Raw genomic sequence first — 18,837 nt, forward strand, 5'->3', positions numbered from 1 at the left:
CTGTATGGGGGTAAGAGGCAGTCCGTGTTTTGACTGGAGAACACCTGTGTTGACTGTGCGTGTGTGCCATTTTAACTGGTCCCCCACTGGTTTTGCATGTCAGGTAGTGAGAATCCGGGGAGCTTCGCATTCAAGTGGCCCTTGACATGCAAAGTTTGGCCCCAGACAAAGGGCTTGGTCTGAGTAACAGAAGCAAGAACAGAGGAGCCACAGCTTTAACTGCTAGGTAAATCAGCCCTTTTGCTTTCTTTTTTTCTTCTCTTTCAGCTGCAATTGCATGGAGGGATTACAGAGCTTCTAAAAACACGTACAAAAGCCATTCACACACTCTGAAAGGATGTCAATCACTTGTCCATTGACTGTCTTGTTTACTTAATAGCACAAAACATGATAGCACATTCTATCATGTTGTTGTTCCCTGCCACTTGTCCAGTGCTTGCTGAACAGAAAAAAGTTAATTTTCAGAATGAATGGATTAATTAAAATGCCCAAAACAAACAAAGCTCCAGCATGTTTCCCAATATATTACTTATCAATGTATTATTTTTTTATGTTATCAAATTCGGCTAATGAACAACCACAAATTGTTAGTGTTGCTCAACCCTTGTCTAATTTCCTGAACAGTCAGTGTATACTCAAGAGGAAAATGAACTGCGTGCATCTTCATCTTATTTTACTGGACTTGCATAGTAAATACAAATTCAGCCCGAGACTAAACCCCATCATGCAAATAGCAATAGAGGTCACTCCAAGAACATCAGGAGGATAATGTACTACTACAAACTGTAAAGTATAAGCCCATTGAAGTCTTGCCTCATAGCTACATTTAGCCACTTTTATGGTCCATTTATACCCCACATGTCAACAGTGCCTACTAAACATTCACAATACTGCTGATATTGGTCCACTGAAAAAGAAAATACAGGAATGTTGCATGTTAAAATCAAACAGGTATGGACTGAACACTTCCAGTTTGTCTGTCAGTGACTATCAATGAGATGATAACAACAGAAACAATGTGATGCTATAAAATTCAAATTGTTAAATAATAGAGAAACTCCCACTGGAGCAACAATATTTAGTTTTTCCTACTAGAAAACTGTAGAGTTTACAGAATACTGTAATACTGTTAGGCAGAAATCGAAGTCGAAGAACTAATGAATATGTCCTCTGTGCTGTATCCATTAAAAATCATTTTTGATAAGTACTTATCTTATTTGTTAATTTGCTGAGGGAGCATATGACTCACAATATTCATTATATTATGATTTATTATCAAAAGGGTTATGTCTTGAGACATGTTGCTTTTGGTAATAAGTCTCAGTACTGTAAGATGATATGGGCTAATATGTAGTGTTTCCTAAAGAGCCTGTAGGAAACTGTTGACTGTACTGTGTATTGCTGTCCTCCAGAGCTGCTCTCTAACTGTATGCAAAATGCCAGTCAGTCATGAAAATGAAATGGTAAAACTCCAACTCCATTTTGTAAAAGACAACTCCCCCCTGGCACTGGAGGTACAAGGAAGCTATTGTTTTTGGAAAGATTATTAGGGCAATTTCAGGACCCTATTGAAACCTTGATGTTTATTATTAGGGCCAGAGAACTAAAGTGCAAGGATCCTATTGAAACTGTAGTGTTAATTTGGGCCTGAGCACCCGAGGTTGTAGTTATTGACTTGTGTTTGTGCAATTACAGATGAGCAATGCATGAATTCACATTCTGATTTGCAGATGTGCAAATTCTGTCCATGACATTATTTGATACGGGTGTGTGAATGTGTTTTGCAGCAACTGCAGCAAAAATGTGAGTGTATGACTTTCTTAATTTGTGATTTGTAAAACAGGATTTGTGCACCTGCAGAAGAATTTGAAGAAGGTGTAACTGTCAAACAGCTTTGCATCACTGGTCTCCAAACCTGTGCCACGTGGACAGGGGGCCAGACAAAAAGACATGAACGGTTATGGATTAAAAAAAAAATAGACAACCAAATTCCCCTTGGACTGAATTTGGGTTAATAGAGGTGAGTCTATAATATGCATATGTTTTGAATCTTGAGATTGCCTGTGGAAAAAGAAAATAAAATGTCTCATTCTACAACCTGCATGCAGCTAACCTTCTCCGTCTAACCCGGTACCTTCAGACTACATGAGCTAGGCTAACAAAGAAACTCACACCTTCCTTGCCCCACACACCAGGTGGTCTCAGCAGCCATTTTGATTAGTTTATAATAATACAATATAAACATTCCCTAAAGTTAATAATCTATAAATGTGGATTACACAGCAGTTTTTTAACAGTAATAATAATAAAAACAAACAAACTTTTTAATCAAACGAGGTCGGTACACAGGTGATCAGAAGAAGGGCAACAGTGTCCGAATCGGCAGGCAAGAGGCAATGTCAAAAAGTAAAAAAACAGGTGGGGAAACTATAGGCTCTAGAAACTCACAGGGAAATTGCTGGAATGCTGTCACAAAAGAATGAAATCTATGTTTGCTGCAATTCAGCATAAGTTTCATATGATGTTCATGTGAATACACAAAAACAGAGAAAATTTGTACAACTTCTTTATTTCTTTTACTGTGGGAGCACTACCCCTCTGTGATTAAGTTTGTGGTTTTGTTAAATTGTATTGTGTAATTCTTAGAGGTGTTTGTGTTTTTTGGCCCCTTTTGCTTTACATCCCAACCCAGACCCTAGTGTGCTTTGCTGCAAAATACATTCCTTATAAGTGTTTGTAAAGTGTTTTCAAAATTAAATGAATAATTATAATATTTCATGCTCTATAAAAAAGAAATGTCAAAGAAATGTTAAGTACTTAAATTCACCTGAATAAGAGCTGAATTTCATTTTCTGCATCTTGACAGACATGATACACCTTTGGTGCACTACACTGATGAACACAGATGGGTCCCGAACTTTCCCGAGGAAGGGACAGCAGTTCCATACAGTCAAAATCTCTCTTTTCTTTTGTTATACTACATCTACCAATTATCTTTCTCCTCGAGTCAATCAGGTGTCACAGGCTGTTCTTTAAATATCATGGTTGGCTGTCAGACTGTCATGATTTCACAATACACCTCCTCCTGTCACCACCTTATCCCATAGGATGAGCTAGGTGTTTCAATTGAAAACTTCCATCTTCCAGCTTTACTCCACTATTGTATTGCATGTAGACTTGAGAGGATTCTACCTAACACTTATGGTCATTGATCTATTGGAAATGTACACATCAGTAAAGTCTAATTGCCAAAGTTCTCTGTTAACCTCAATAAGACTTGTTTATACACTTTCTATCAAGATCACTATATTGATTTTTTCTATGGCATATGAATAAGTGACCTGTAAGCTTTAAAGATTTACACGTGTAGCAATTTGAGTTCAACAGGAAAAAGTTCAGGCATTTCCCAGCTATTTTCCATTCTGTAGTAAAATGGCTGCATGGCGGTTTTAAGCTTTATAAAAGCATCTTTGGACTTTTGGCCATTGCCACAGTTTGCTGCTGGTATCAGACTAGTGCATATTACCAGAATGTTGAGTCGCCGTCAAATAGGAATAGTAACAGCAGTAATTTATTTCTTTCTGTTCCGATTCTGGCCAGATGTGCAATTGAGGTTAAGTTATTTAAAATTAACTGTAAAACAAGCTAGTACAAGACAGTAAGTCTCTGGTCATCTCCATTATTTTTTTTTATTTTAAAAAGAGAACAAAAATAACAACAAAAAAAAACAGTGATGAGTTTCTGTACACATATACAAGTTTCACTCAATTGACTACATACAGTATATGGCCATCAAAATAAAAGACACTGATATCATGAAAGAGAGAACATAGAAGAATGGTATTGTACATATTGTACGGTGAGCTATTGTAGAGGAACTTTCATATTTACACAAAGACATTACTTTGTATTGAATTCATACAATACAATCCCAGAATCAAATGGAGAACCAAACAGATATAATATTTATGAATTTAAAGTTTGATTTATGTAATCATTACAACTATATGGTATATGGTATGGTATATAGAATACTTTCTACATTATTATAAGCAACAGAACTTGTAGTTCAAATTTCATTTAGTATCTATAAATTTCATTTAGTATCTATAACATGCATATAACCATCATCAACATTGTTTTTATTGGGAGGTTTTACTCCATAGATTTTAAATTTACATTGTATGCATTGTAGGAACCCAAAAAATGTGACTCATCTTGCTTCCTGTTTGCTATGCCAAACAAGTACAAACTGGACATGTACACATCCAAACCAAAAATAGGGCAGCTGCTTGGCCGAACCAACCAGAAACAACCAACAAACACCTCACACACTGGAGGGCTTCACTTTTCACTATTCATTGCGCCATAAAGCCACTGTTGTTTCCATTGATCAAGTAATGCTTGAAATGTCACCCTTTTTTGGAGCAATTACCCTAATGCAAAGATGCAAAGATAATCAATCATGCTGCATCATATCACACTCAATGGCTGCAAGAGATGCATTCAGTCATCTAAATGACCTGGCTCCACTGGCTTTAGGGGGCATTAAGGGCAGAGTTTTTTGTTGTGTAGAGCCCTCAGGTGCTGGACTTTGTCTTTGAATGATGTGCTTTTCAGCCACATTCAGAAATCAAAAGTGTTTAAAAATCACCCAAGTATTCATTGAATTTGTCATTTGATCTTTGCATCCTCACTGAAATGAGCACAATGGCATGATTTCAGAGTTTCTTTAACAGATAAAATTAACATTTATTATTAGAGTGAAACTTAACTCGAACTGGACAAATTATCGCCAACACTATAGAGATAAAATTAAATAATAGTTTTTACCATTACAAAAACAGTCAAATTCTGGTTTAGTAAAGTCGATATTAAACTGAAGTTTTATGTAGTGAACATAAACAAACCCTTGTGCTAAACAGTAGCTTAGCTTCATACAACAACAGTTAGCTTTCAACCCTTAGTTACTGGCTACTTTATTAATATGGAGCAATCGCCACCAGCATGAATTAGTCATCCCAACACTCACAATTACTTTATTTGAGTTTAAAAGCAGAGAAAAGGGAAAATGTAATTGTTGTTGTAACAAAAAGTGCCAGTATTTCTGGTAATCATTTATAGAATCTATAGAAGCTGACTCAAATGGCCACACTGGAGGTCAGGGTACAAAAAGTGTGAATCGTGGATAGGTAAAGACATGATATTGTTTTAGGGATAAGAGCATACATTTTCAGCCAGTCTTGCCTCAAAGGCATTCATAGTGTTGAACTTATGTGTTCACTTGAAAAGCAACAGAAATAGTTGTGTCAAAAATGAAGAAAAAAGCTTGATGGAAAAGTTCAAACCATCTTAATTTCTCACCTCCAAAACTGGCATATCTAGATTTCGGAAGATTGTCAGTTTATCACCTCAGGTATTTAGGGACCGATAGAAATGATCACCCTCAAGTTCCAAAATATATTTTTTACTTCCAGTGCTCTGTGCTTGAAATGATGATTGATGTGTGGGTAAATCTGGTAGTTTTGACAAAATTTAGAAGACATACACTGAGAGAGAACTTAATGCTTCTTTTATTACAATACTATCCTTGAGGTTATTTGGCCATAATAGCCAACAGGTTAACAAACGTAAATTGCTGTCGCATTTTCTTTTGAGGTTAAAGTTTTGTAAAATCCCAAGAATGTTCTGGAGACAGATGGAAGCCCAATAAGGCCAGAGTTATTTTCACATCACGTACTGTAAGTTAAAATCTTTCACCTCTACTTTTTTAATTTAACTAACGGTATGTCATGTAATACTTAAAATTACTTTTGTTTTTTGGTATAATTTTTCCAGATGACTACAATGAAGCTAGGCTTAAACTCCCTCAGTCTGTTGATTGGAAATGATGGAGGGGACTTGCCGAAAGATTGTATGTGTTTTGGTTATGTTTTTCATTAATCTGTGGTGCCCAACATGAATAAATAATGCACATAAAAAGTTCTTGAAATTATTCAATGTGTCATTAGATGCAAGAACATTCTTTTCCCTAGGCAGGGAGGCACCAGGAAAGTAACATTGCCCACTGTGCCAAAGATCCCTAGGCCGTACAACACTCCTTCATTAGACCCAGGGAAGCAAAACAGCCCCAAGCTCCACCCAAGTGGCCACAGCACTCCCTAGTTTCACCTAAGTAACCACAGCACTCCTGACCTCCACACAGGTGAGTGCAGCACTCCTGAGTTCCACACAAGCTAATTTTCAGTCATCTGCAAAATTAGTGTCTACATGTTGATATCACATTACAATGTCTGTCAATAGGGCGTGGGTTTAGTTTTAATGGAACAGTTTTTCAACAGTTCCATTGAAATCAAGTAGCCACATTAGCCGGTGATACAAAAAGTTAATTTCAAACCATGTGCATTTGTGTTTTAGCTGCTGTGAGGCGAAACAGTCTGACGTATGGGGCCACTGACCAAGAAAGAGATTCCACCATCAAAAGATGGTTACATCTGGCTCCGGACAGGGATGGTGACAGGAAAGAGAATGAGGAGAAAAGAGCGTGATTAGAGTGTGAATGCTTCATGGAAGGAGGTGAGAGGAGATGAGAAGCGGGGTGAGGATGGGACTGGAAGAGATGAGGGAAAGAGAGACTGTCTCACAAATAGCATCTTAGTTTTGATTTGAAACGGGTTGATGTGAACATCAATAAATATTTGTTCATAATACGGGCATTTAATTCATTCCAGCATTCCATGTGCTTCACCAGAAAAGCGTACTTGACACACACTAAGAAGCCTCGACGTCTCGCGTAACATCACTACCTGTTGTTCAGAAAAGACACTCACTGAAAAAACTTCACTTGTGATTATTTTGATTACTTTTCTGCCTGTTTTCTGACGGATGTAACAAGCGGAGCGCTGCAGCAGGCAGGAAGAATGGAGGAGAGAAGGAGAGAAGCACCATGGGAGCTTGCTAAAGAAGGTAAGTTAAATCAGGTAAAATATTGTAATACTTAGAAGAGAAGTATTTATGTTGGTTCTGGTGCTTTTTGTCAAATATATTCTGTGTATGTGGCATACAGTGAAGTTAGCAAGCCTGGACCACGTGTTCCTATGAGATAACGTTAGCTAACTGTTAGTGCAGAGAATCACCTTTTGTTATAGTTGTATCTTAAGCTGAGCCCACTACACGCTCTGAGAGACTGTATCGGCTGGGGGCGTGGCTTCCCCATGGGTTTTAAGCGGTTGACCTCATGAATTCTGCTGAGGAAGCCAGCAATGTCTGCCAAAATACTGTCTTTCATCTAGCTAGAGTGAAAATACTATTATCATACAAGACGATCTAAGGTATCCATTGGTACAAAGCCAGCCATGCTAGGTTGTTGGCAAGTGGGCTAAATAATGCTTCAAAGTGAGCCAAAATATTGGTGAGGGAAAAACTGGCAAAGCTATTTTTAAGTGGGTGCCTTGACATCTCATCACAAGATATGTGAATGTAAATGGCTTCTGCAGACATGTCCACTTTATGTGAATAACATGCAGTTTGGGCAAAAACCATGCTATTTTTTGCATGCAGTATAAATGTGTTATTTTTAACCCTATCCTATAATGGTGCATTAGATTATTTCTTAAACAGTCCTGGAGTTACATAAATTGGGTATGACTGGAAAGCTGAGACACCTGTAGATCCAATAAGCCTAACTGTACTCGTGTACTCAGACCCCATAGTAGCTATTTCATTGTAGTGAGACCTTTTAGACCTTATGACACAATGAAATCATAAAATTAAATATAAAATATAAAATATTAAAAATAATTTCAGAAATAATAAATTACATCATAAAAAAACTACATTGGATTTTTAATTTTACTTTAACTGCACATGTGGCACCAGGGTGGTATTTAAGGGCAGATGGTTAAAAAACACATAGTCTAATCCTGACAGTATACTCAAGCTATTTAAACTTCCCAGACAATAAGAAATGTTCTCCACAAGATTCCCAAATTGTCAGTGATCATGACAGGCAGAATCCTAATCCTAGAATCCTAGAATTAAAAGTAGGGAATGAGATTGTCTATTATTGTCACAATCTATATCATGCCCACCTATAATATATGATAATGTAATATTTCTAACACAAAAACCAAAGTGCGACCACAGTGGTCAGTGGTCAGTGCTCTGTGATTGCTATCCATGCCACTAGCTTCCCAAAAATAAAGCCCTGTTGTTCTGCGCTTAAAGTAGTGAAAATCGGGAGTTGCGCACATATACACATGGGCACACATACATTATTTTTCAGTTGGTACAGTGAAAGCAGCAAAGGGATTCAGTGTCATTTATGTCAATGTTCATTGTGTGACATAGGTATTGATGGATGTATGAAGTGTCTGCATAAACTCTTTTTATACGAGCACAGCCATTCAATTCACCTATATACCGTAAGAACCTAATGTGAAAATACTTCAATCAGTTTAGTCACAGGTGCAGTTATTTTAATTTACAACTGGTGTAAAGTGGTTTATTATATGTAGGAAGGTGTTCAAGATAGTTTGATTGTTGAAAATATACTGTAGTAGATGTGAGTGTTATTCCAGGGGTTTGTATGATCATTTCCTTCCATTACCAGCCAACTGCTGCTTCAGGTTCAGCACCCCCTTTAAAAACAATACTTATATACATGTTGTTCAGATGACAGTGAACAACCCCAGAAGAGGCTTGTTCCTAGAAGAAAAACTGGTGACATTTTCCATCAGACTGTGAACTCTGAATATAGCTAGATAATATACTTTTTGTCTACCTCTTGGGTTCAGCTGGCTGCCTTGTTCTTTTCTTCTCTGTGATTACAGTTTTTCTCTATTTCTTCTACACAGTCTGGAAGGCCTTGGTTTGGGCAGGGATCATAACAGCAGTGGCCCCCATGCGGGTAAGGTTCCCAGGACTCAGTTTAGGGGGAGGGCAGGGCTTGGAGTTGGAGGTATAAGTAGGTGTTGAACTGGGATCAGGAGTCTTAGGAACTGTCTGATTGTAGCCAGGTGGAGACTGAGGGAAAGTGGAGGCTTGGCAGTCTTCTTTGAGGGCCACCAAAGCAGGAACACAGCCTTGTTGGCCTCGAGGCCCCATGTTGTGTACCATGGACTGAGAGGAGGAGGTGTCTGAGCGAGAGCTGCCAGAGCGGGATGAGGAGATGGAGTTGGGCTTTACCAGTTTGGCTTTGGGAGCCTCTGCATCCTCCCTGAAATGAGCGGTGGTATGATTTCAAAAAGTTTCTTTGACAGATCAAATAAACATTTAGTAATAGTGTGAAACTAAAATAACACTGGACAAATTATTGCTAACACTATACAGACAATTGTTGCAGACAATCTGTTTTAGTAAATAAGATATTAAACAGAGGTTATATCTAGTGAACATAAACAAAATCTTATGTTTTTAATGTTTAGCTGTTGACAACAAAACTATGATAGTTTTCAACCTTTGGTTATTTGCTACTTTCTTAAGGAGAAACCCTCCCCTGCCTGAATTGTTCAGTCTGACAATCAAAAATGGCTAATTGTAGGATTGCTTTAGTTGTGTGTAAAAACAAAAAAAACTACTGAGTGAAAATTTTGTTTTCCTACTTATGGAGCAATGTTGGGATTAAAGGCAGGGCGTCTCACAGGTTAGTATATAGCAATCAACATTGCTAGTTCTCTTTCTTCATAATGAAAGTGTAGGAGTTCAACTTAACCCCTGAGCTCTATTGTATACCTGATTTCATTTGGAGTGTCTTCTTCTTCATATTTCTTCATCTCCTTTTTGTGACACACCAGCCAGATGATGAGGATGATGATGAGGACACCAAAGGACACACCAACCACTGCCCCTGCTGCTACACCCATTCCCCTTACATCTACAAACAAGTGAACACACAAAAAATACATAATGCACACAGAAACACATATTCACTTGTGTAAGAAACAGTAAATTGGAAAAAAATGAGTTTAAAAGATCACACTGAAATACATTTTCTAATGTGTTCTTTTAATGATATTAGAGAGTAAAATAATTATGAATAATGCTTTCCCTAATTCAGAATTGTGAATACTACAACCTTTCCATGTTTTCACAAGTCCTCATGTCCCTCAAGCATGAATGGCTGAGCATGCTAGGAGTTGGAGTCTATGGGGGCAGCCTTTGGCGCTTTTTTCTTTGTTCAGAGGGCTGAAGACAGAAATCGGGCAGAACAGGCCTGTCTTTGTCTGACCACATGTTCTGGCAGAACACAATTCTATTCTGTCCAACGACACCCCCCACCAGGCCAAAAAAGATTTTATTTTAAATACCAAATATCATAGATTTTTTATTCATATGGAAATAATCATAAGCATTTGGGAGCCTCTGAGGTGCGCTGTCGGCCTTCCTCTCTGTATCTCCCCGATGGCCTCCCCCCTCTCCCACTCAGAGGCTGTTTAGCTGGCTCTGTCATAACTAGTAAACTGTCTTTTTGAATGAATGCTGCACTGCAATGTAATGATGGACTGGACCTGAGAAATGCTGGACTTCGTCTTCATCGATTCTTCTCCCAGGATTCTCGAAGATATAGAAAGTTTATGATATTTCATATTTTCTCATGTAACCGCAATGTGGCTCTATTTGGCTGATTGTTCCAACCTAACGTTACGATGTGTTCACGATCAGTATTATGATTATGGTTGAACTGTGAACCTAACTTAATGCTATTTAAGAAATCAGCTAACATTAGCTAGCCAATCAATATTGTGACGAACAAACTCATTTAATAATCTTGTGCGTTCAAATAAACTTGTGCGTGAAAAAGAATCTAGACGATGTCCCACAATCCTTTTAGGTTTAGGATCAATTACGTTAATTAACATGCGCATGGCTAAAAGCTAAAAGAAGCTAAAAGAAGCTCAAAAAGAATAAGCTAAAAGCAGGGAAAGGACAACATGATATTTCAAAATTTTTCTCCAAAACACGGCAGCCAAACCAAAGTACAGGTGAGGAAGAAGGGAGAGGGACAGATGTGGAGGAAGAAATGAGAGGAGATGGGAGGGAAATGAGAGGGGCAGAGGGTGGTGGGGACAGCAATAATTGTGAAGATAATATAAATATACTGACTTTCTTAATTGACATAGTCTTCATCTATAGGAATGTTCTGTTGCATATTCCATCAGCATAAGCAGGCTTTCAAAAGATGATCATCCCAAAGTATGTTCATTGAGGTCCCCTCTCAGATGTACAGGAAAGATGTCCTGGATGCCAACATGGGGTCAGACCACCATACTGCAGCCTTTCAGGCCCACACAACTTTGGTTGAAGGTAACATTTAATCTAATGATTTGATTTCAGTGATATAATTTGACAATATATGCCTATAATTATCTTTAATGTGAAACTGATGTTTGTTGGCCTACTTTGCTCATTGTCTAGGTTTCTCTGTCACAGCAGCCTTTGAGCCAGTGCTGATTGTCAAACATGAGGCTGTGGTGGGTGCTTTCAAATGTCAAATCAATCAAAGAGAAATCTTCACTTTTGGTAGGTGAAAACCGACCTCAGGAACAGGCTACAGGGAGAGCACTTTGGAGCCTGTATGAAAATATCAATAAATGGGCCGCCTGTGGGAAACTTTCCATACCATGGATGCCATAGTGAAATTTTTCTCCAAGCCGAGGAAGATCAAGTGCAGCAAACAGCCATGCACACTTTGTTCATAATTAAGGAGTTTTTTGAGTTACTCTCACCTTGTGATCACTTTAAGTGTTTTACATGGAAATAACCAACCAAAAAAAATTTTGCATCATGCTAAAAAGGAATGAGCAAAACTTTGGTATGCGCACATAGTCTCTATCATCTTTTGCCAGAGGGATGATGTTGACAATGACAATGACGACGACAATGATGATGATGCTGATGAAAACCAAGTTGCAGTTGACATGGCACAAAGTGGACTGGCATACAGGGATCACTTTGTCAATATGCACTTTGGGTAAATTATCACATTTGCACACAGATCAGTCAAGACACAAATTGTTGGCTATTAAAGTTTATTCTGAGTTAAGTTCTTTTTTCCTTTTTTCAATCTGGAGGCCTGGAGAACCTCATATTCTGCTACAGCAGGGGTGATGGGCCAGCACCAGCAGCAGGAGGGAGAGGAGAGGCAGGAGCTGAGAAAGGTGCTGTGAGAGGACCAGATGCCGGAAGGGGAAGAGGAGCTGCTGGAGGAAGGGGAGCTGGGAGGGGAGCTGCTGGAGAAAGGGGAGCCGAAAGGGGGAGAGCAGCAGAATCAGGGTCTTGATTTGCCCTAAGGGACAGAGATAATAAAACATTAACTTGTGACCACTTATATTTCATTGGTGGTTTCTTGTTATGCCAGTATTGTTATTTGATGGCTTTCACTAGCAATTACAACAAAATTCTTTGTCAGGATTGCAATCATTACATACATACCAATGCATCTCCACAACTAATTGGATTGCAGGATCAATGCACCCCTCCAGGCCCGTTAAGCTTGTGTGTGATTCGCCTAGGACACTCACTGGGCTGCAGGGGATTAATAAAGTATTTCTGATTTTGATTCTGATTCTGATATATACCATGGAGGCAGTTGGGGGTAGTGCCCTAGGTGCCGAGCCTCCCCCTTACCCAACAAATGCATGAATATTTCTATTAACCACTGATATAACTACCAGTTGTTCATAATACTACTTAGGCCTACATGTGAAAATATACAAGTGAAAATGAACAAAAAAAAGTTTGCCATGTGTGTAATTGAATCAATCAAGTTATGTTATTAGTCTTACCTGTTGCAGAATGCTGCAATCTGCTCTTGGTTGAGATTGTAGCACGTGCCACCTCTTCTCTCAGTCATCAGCTTTCCCCTGGATGAGTGGGAATGCTGCGTTTATGTTGAAGCTTATTTGTTGCCACGCTTCGCGTTTTGTTTTCGATGTAACGCCGGTGCCAAATTTTCCTTTTATAATATGCCTTTTTTTCAAACACCAATTGTGCAAGGAGCAGCAACTGGTGTTGTGTCCAGTTTGGTTTTTGTCATAATGAGTCTACCACCATTATTATGAAGCTACTTAACTACCATTTCGTTAATTATTTTATGTGCTGCCAGACTTGTTGGCTAATAGGCTAATAGGTTTAGTTAGATAATCTATGACAAGTGAGTTTTTCTTTTCTCCATTGAGTGAATTGAAGTTAATTTTTTTAAATATTTTTTTGGGCTTTTTGTGCCTTTAATGGACAGGACAGTAGAGAGACAGGAAATGGGGAGGCAGAGAGAGGGGGAATGACACGCATGAAAAGGCAATACGAAGCGGGAGTCGAACCGGGGGCCAGGTGCAGCGAGGACTGTAGCCTCTATATATGGGGCGCCTGCGTCACCCACTGCGCTACACGACACCCCGTATTGAGGATTTTATTATAAAAGTAAATTCTCCCGGGTCTACAAAAAACTTTATCATACAGATGCATTTTGGAGAATGCACTACTTTTGTAAACCTCACACAATCACAGTCTATTATTATTTAATTTGTATTACTTTATTTCTTAGAGCATTTTTTATTATTACTGTCGGATGTTGCGCACGCGTTTTCACTGGTACACACTGGTCTTTCATTAACCAATCGCTGTGATTCCTGTAAGTGAGCTTGTCGATGAAAATTGACGTCAGCCATAGCAATGGAGTTGCACTCTTGGGATAAGAGTTTTCACTTGTCTCAGCAGCTTTGTGAATAGATAGATAGATAGATAGATAGATAGATAGATAGATAGATAGATGGATAGATAGATAGATAGATAGATAGATAGATAGATAGATAGATAGATAGATAGATAGATAGATAGATAGATAGATAGATAGATAGATAGATAGATAGATAGATACTTTGTTAATCCTTTAATAGTTAATAATAAATAAATAATAATAGTAATAGGACATAGGAGAAAACTTTTAGTTGAAAACATTTAGTTAAAAACTTTTAGTGTAACTTAGGAGTACTCTTAGCGGTAAAATTAAATGCTTTCTGAATACGGGCCCTGATCTCCAGCTTTGTTGTACCATTGAGAGCCGGTTGTCTTAGGGAGGCCTTGGCCTGTGTGAGAGGAACTGTGGGAGGAAGGCCTGGCCAATATGCATAGATATCCTATCAATTCCAGATAAAGATTAATTCAAATTAAAGTCTTACACAGACTGCACTACTCTAAAACTGAACTTAGTAATATATTTGAATCAGTTTCTCTTATGTGTGACAGATGTGGCACTGCTGAAGGATCACTATCACACTTATTCTTGCACTGTCCAGTACTAGGTCATTTCTGGTGAAACATGTTTAATTGGCTTTCTAAACAATATGGAGCTAACATTCAGCCAGATAATACCATGGCACGATTTGGCTGTTCTGATAGGACTAGGGCTCTTCCCTCCCATCCTAAGCAGTCTTTTAAAGCAGGCATGGTCGTAGCTAAAAAATTAATATTACTAAACTGCAAGTCTCAATTGCCCCCATATTTCAATAGGTGGCCCAATGAAATGCTTTCCATTATTAAGATGGAACAGATGTGTTATAACAAACATAACTTACAAAATGTTTTGTGGAAGCCAATTTTGACTATGCTTGATGAGACATAACTACATAATCTATGAGCCTTGCTGCTATATTGTATCTGTCCTCTGAATAGGATCTGTCTTATATCGTCAATACTTTGCTCTTGGGATTTCTCAGTATGAATCCCTTGTCTCTTTATCAACTTGTGTAATTGTACTCAGCGCTTTGTCTTTTGTCTTTAATGTGTGTGTGCTTGTTCTAATGAAAGAAAATCAGGAATAAAATAATACAAAAAAACCCTAGAAATCCTCAATGAGTCAATTACTGCTGGGTCACGTTATCCTTTACTGACATGAACATACCTATTGTAGTTTATTTTGATCAAGTCCCACGTACACCATTCACTGTATTAACCCATCAACTAAAAATAGTCCTTAAAATATTATGATGAGGATGAACTGACTAGATTTGGTTTATGATTCAATATGATATCTCAAGAACCCTTTGCGGGAATTTCTTCAAATATGGCACAGACATTCATTTGGATTCAAGGAAGAACTGATTTTATGTTGGTGATTAAAGGTCAAAGGTTATGATCAGTGTGACATCACATCCATCCCAGTCTTGTAAACATGATATATCAGCTAGGCTTAGAGAGAATTTCATTACATTTGGCACAAATGACCAATTGAACTCAAGCATAAACGTATTAGAATTTGGTGGTAAAAGGTAAAAGTTCGAATTATGACAAAATTTAACACAAATGCCATGGTGACATCATAATGTTCTACAAACATACTTATCACTATTATTCAAAACTATAACTCAGGAAGAGAAGCACATGTGACCAGTTTTCCTGCAGCTCGACTAGTTGGTGGAGGCATACAACTGCAATTCTAGTTACAAAATTAAACTACATGTTTACAAGCAATTTCTAAGGATTCACATCTTCCAAATGAAACCAATTAACTTGGGGCTGAAAGCCACAGTAGGGATATGGGACATCCGAAATTGAGGGATGGACATTGTTGGTTGGTAAGAAAATATACAATATTCCTGGCCCCAGCCATTAAATTTCTCGTGACCAATTAACTGAAGATTGTGGGACACCAATGTAATTCAGTTAACCGATTTTTCATACTGGTTCTAAAATATTACTTAAGTCAGTCACATATAGTAAGTGTGGCAAATTAAGGTGAGTGATGGTTTCAGTGAGGGACTAAAGGAACTGTGTGTGAAAATCACTTCTGAGAAAACATGCAATCAAGTGGTGCAGATTTTATGACCATGCAGTGTTCAGCAAAGGTTGTCCACTCACAGTGCATCTTAACCTCCACCGTGCAGCTTTCTTCTCCTACATCGTTGCTGGCTGTGCATTTGTAGACTCCAGTGCTGTCCTTTGTCAAGTTCCTCAATGTCACAATTTCTGGGTTTTTCAAGTCTTTGAGTTACAACAAAGAAAACAGAGTGTGTTCTTGTCTTATTTTGGGGTTTCAAACTAAACTAGAAAATAATTCAATAATTCTCCCAAATCCTTTGTGCAAGCTGAAATTTATTTCATTGTCAACTTATGAAACTGTATATGTGCTTAACAGTGATCAGAAAGAGAAGAAAAAGAGAGAGAAAATATGACAGCGTATTACAGCCGACTGTCAGGGTCTATGCAAAAAGCAATAATGTCAAAGATCTGAAGGTATGACCACACATTAACACATTTCTTGAACGGACTCCCCGCCCATCCCTGGCTGGATGACAAATTCAGTATTTTGCTTCCAGGTAAAGAGAAACACCCAACTGATAAATCACAACTCCATCACTGCCTCAAATCTGTTCAAGTCACGTGTGGTTACACCCTGCTTAGTTACTTTTATTCTTAATGGTCTTCTTTTTTGCTGTAACATCTTGTTAGTTTTGAATTCTTAGATTTTAAACTTTGAACAAAAAAATAAAAAAAATAACTCTTGGTCTTGATCTAATCTTGGCCACTCGAGTATCTTGGCAGACAAATACTCCAATATATGAGTTGACTTACCTATCATGGCCAATGGAGGCAGCTTGCCAACATACTTGACTTTGTCCAGTACCCTCTCCCACTTGTAGTGAATAGGATCAGAGCCATCCGCAGACTTGCAGCTCATCTTAACATCACCTCCCTCCAGAAGTTTGCCCTCCAACCAGCACTGTGGCTTGGATGGCTTCACTGCAGATAGACAAAAACAGATATCTTCACGTTTTATCAGTGGTGCCAGACGTCTATCAATAGTTACTGGAAAGGAGAACTATTTGCTCCAGAACTCAGACCACAATCGAATACACAAGAGATGTGAGGTGTTTGTGTTGCTCTATAAAAATTAGGATTTGGTAATAGTCGCTTGCGTCTATCTGCATATATATCGTCTGTCATCGAGCACTTGTGTTCAAATAAACTATACTCTGAACTGGCAAGACTGTCTCAAGAATTACCTTAAACTACTACATATCCTCACCCACCGGTTTTTCCACTGAGATTGATGCTCTCTGTGCTAACAAGGGCTGAGCAGATTTTTGCTGCAGTACATCCTTGTGTACAATAGCAGGCAGCTGACTGGAGAAGCAGCTAGCAAATATACTTTGCTTTAGACAAAGTATATGTACATGTATATGTGGTACATTATACAGGAAACATAAACTTGGCAGATTTAATATTCTGTAATGTTTCTTTGATCCACAGAGTTGGTTTTGCAAGTAAGGAGGAAGGATAGAGGTTTGGTAAGCCCAAAGCATGCTTGACATCTAACTTGACATCTAGCTAGAAGAGCTAGAAAAAGAAGCCAGAAAAGCAAGAACACTTGTGTACAACCACTATTCTGAGTGCCAATGTGGTGCAACAGGGAATGGAATTGCACTGCTGTAAGAACTGACTTGATTCTTAACCATGTTAAGGTCCAGCTTGCCTCTTGGAAAAGGAATGGCTTCCTCAGTAAACTGGAAGATGAACAAATAAATAATTGGGTGCTAAAATCTGCTGGGGTTTGTTAATCTAAAGAGGTGTTTACTCTTATTGTGGCACTGTACGCATTATAGGCATGCTAACTTTGATCAGAAATGTGCAGAAATACTAATTGATGTGTTCTTTACTTGTACACAATTAACCATTTTTTCTAGTTAACTCAAAGAGACAGAAAACCACAGAAGTGGGGACTACAATTAATTCCAGTTCACTCTTTCATATCCTATTAGTATTTGAATGAGAGCTCCAGAGATGACATCATGGGTATGAATTTTCCAACACACTTTCAGAATACCACAGTATGCTGTAGGACACTTCAAGTTCAAATGTGTTTTCTCTCTGTCTCTGTCTTCTGTCAACCACTTACCCAGCACTATGAGGCTGATTGTACTCCAGTGGTATTGTACACCAGTCTTGACCTTGCAGCTGTACTCTCCTGAGTCTGTCAGAGACAAGTCACTGATCAGCAGAGAGGCATCGCCTTTTAAATAGTCTCCAGCAAAGGCTACTCGGCCATGCTCTGCTTCATCTGGCTCAAAAACACGTCCAGCAAAGTAGGTGATCACCTGTTGGGGAAAATGAAATTGGTGGACAGGTTTGTGATGGGTTAACAAGGTAAGGCATATACAGTAAGTGAAATAATATGGAATCTCTCTATGACAACAACCAACTAGAAAATTCTGCATTTTCTGATTGCTGCAGTCTGCTATAATTTGCTGCTGCCACTCTTTTTACTGATGTATACAAAAGGGTGTTATTGTGGTCAAAGCAAGGGACATGACCATGAAAGAGAAAATATAGGTATAAAAATATCAGTGTTGGTCATATGTAATATTGATATCACGCCACACAGTGGTGCCATCACACCAAATTTATGACTATGTGAAGCACTGAATCAAGGGCCACATGTCTATCAAATTTCATGTCTATAGCCTTAACAGTTTTTGAGATATTAATTCTTTTATGCACTCCTTAAAGATAAATTAGGAACGCAGTAATTACAAATAACAACAATGTGTTTTTTTAATATGTACATTCACATGTGCTTTTAGAATATATCATTATATTGCAGCAATGATTCCGACGTAATTGGGATTCAAACCAACAATCTGCTGCTCAGGGCATGTGCCTGCTTCTGAATTTACATTTATTTTGTGTCTGTAATGCAAAGCATTGAAGGCATATGTAACAATCCTGTATATTTATTTGACTTAGTATGAATTCTGAGTCATTCACACTATTGTTATCCAAAACTTTACTAGTGTGAATGCTGAGGCATATTGTTATTCAAATCTTTATAATCATCTTTTT

General features: G+C 38.2%; 1 protein-coding gene across 2 annotated transcripts in view; it reads right to left on the reverse strand.

Moving 5' to 3' along the window:
- Positions 1-3,670: 3,670 nt before the first annotated feature.
- Positions 3,671-18,837, reverse strand: part of LOC130182796 (CXADR-like membrane protein) — a 49,997-nt gene continuing 34,830 nt past the window's right edge. For both annotated transcript variants that reach the window (XM_056397944.1, XM_056397945.1), the window contains 5 exons: positions 17,894-18,092; positions 16,570-16,737; positions 15,856-15,978; positions 9,733-9,874; positions 3,671-9,217 (listed from right to left, as the gene is read on the reverse strand). In XM_056397944.1, the coding sequence (XP_056253919.1) occupies positions 8,848-9,217; positions 9,733-9,874; positions 15,856-15,978; positions 16,570-16,737; positions 17,894-18,092 (1,002 nt within the window). In that variant the 3' untranslated portion in view covers positions 3,671-8,847. The remainder of the gene's footprint in view (positions 9,218-9,732; positions 9,875-15,855; positions 15,979-16,569; positions 16,738-17,893; positions 18,093-18,837) is intronic.

This window comes from Seriola aureovittata, chromosome 15 (genome assembly GCF_021018895.1).
Source record: "Seriola aureovittata isolate HTS-2021-v1 ecotype China chromosome 15, ASM2101889v1, whole genome shotgun sequence".
In the NCBI taxonomy this organism is placed as follows: Eukaryota; Metazoa; Chordata; class Actinopteri; order Carangiformes; family Carangidae; genus Seriola; species Seriola aureovittata.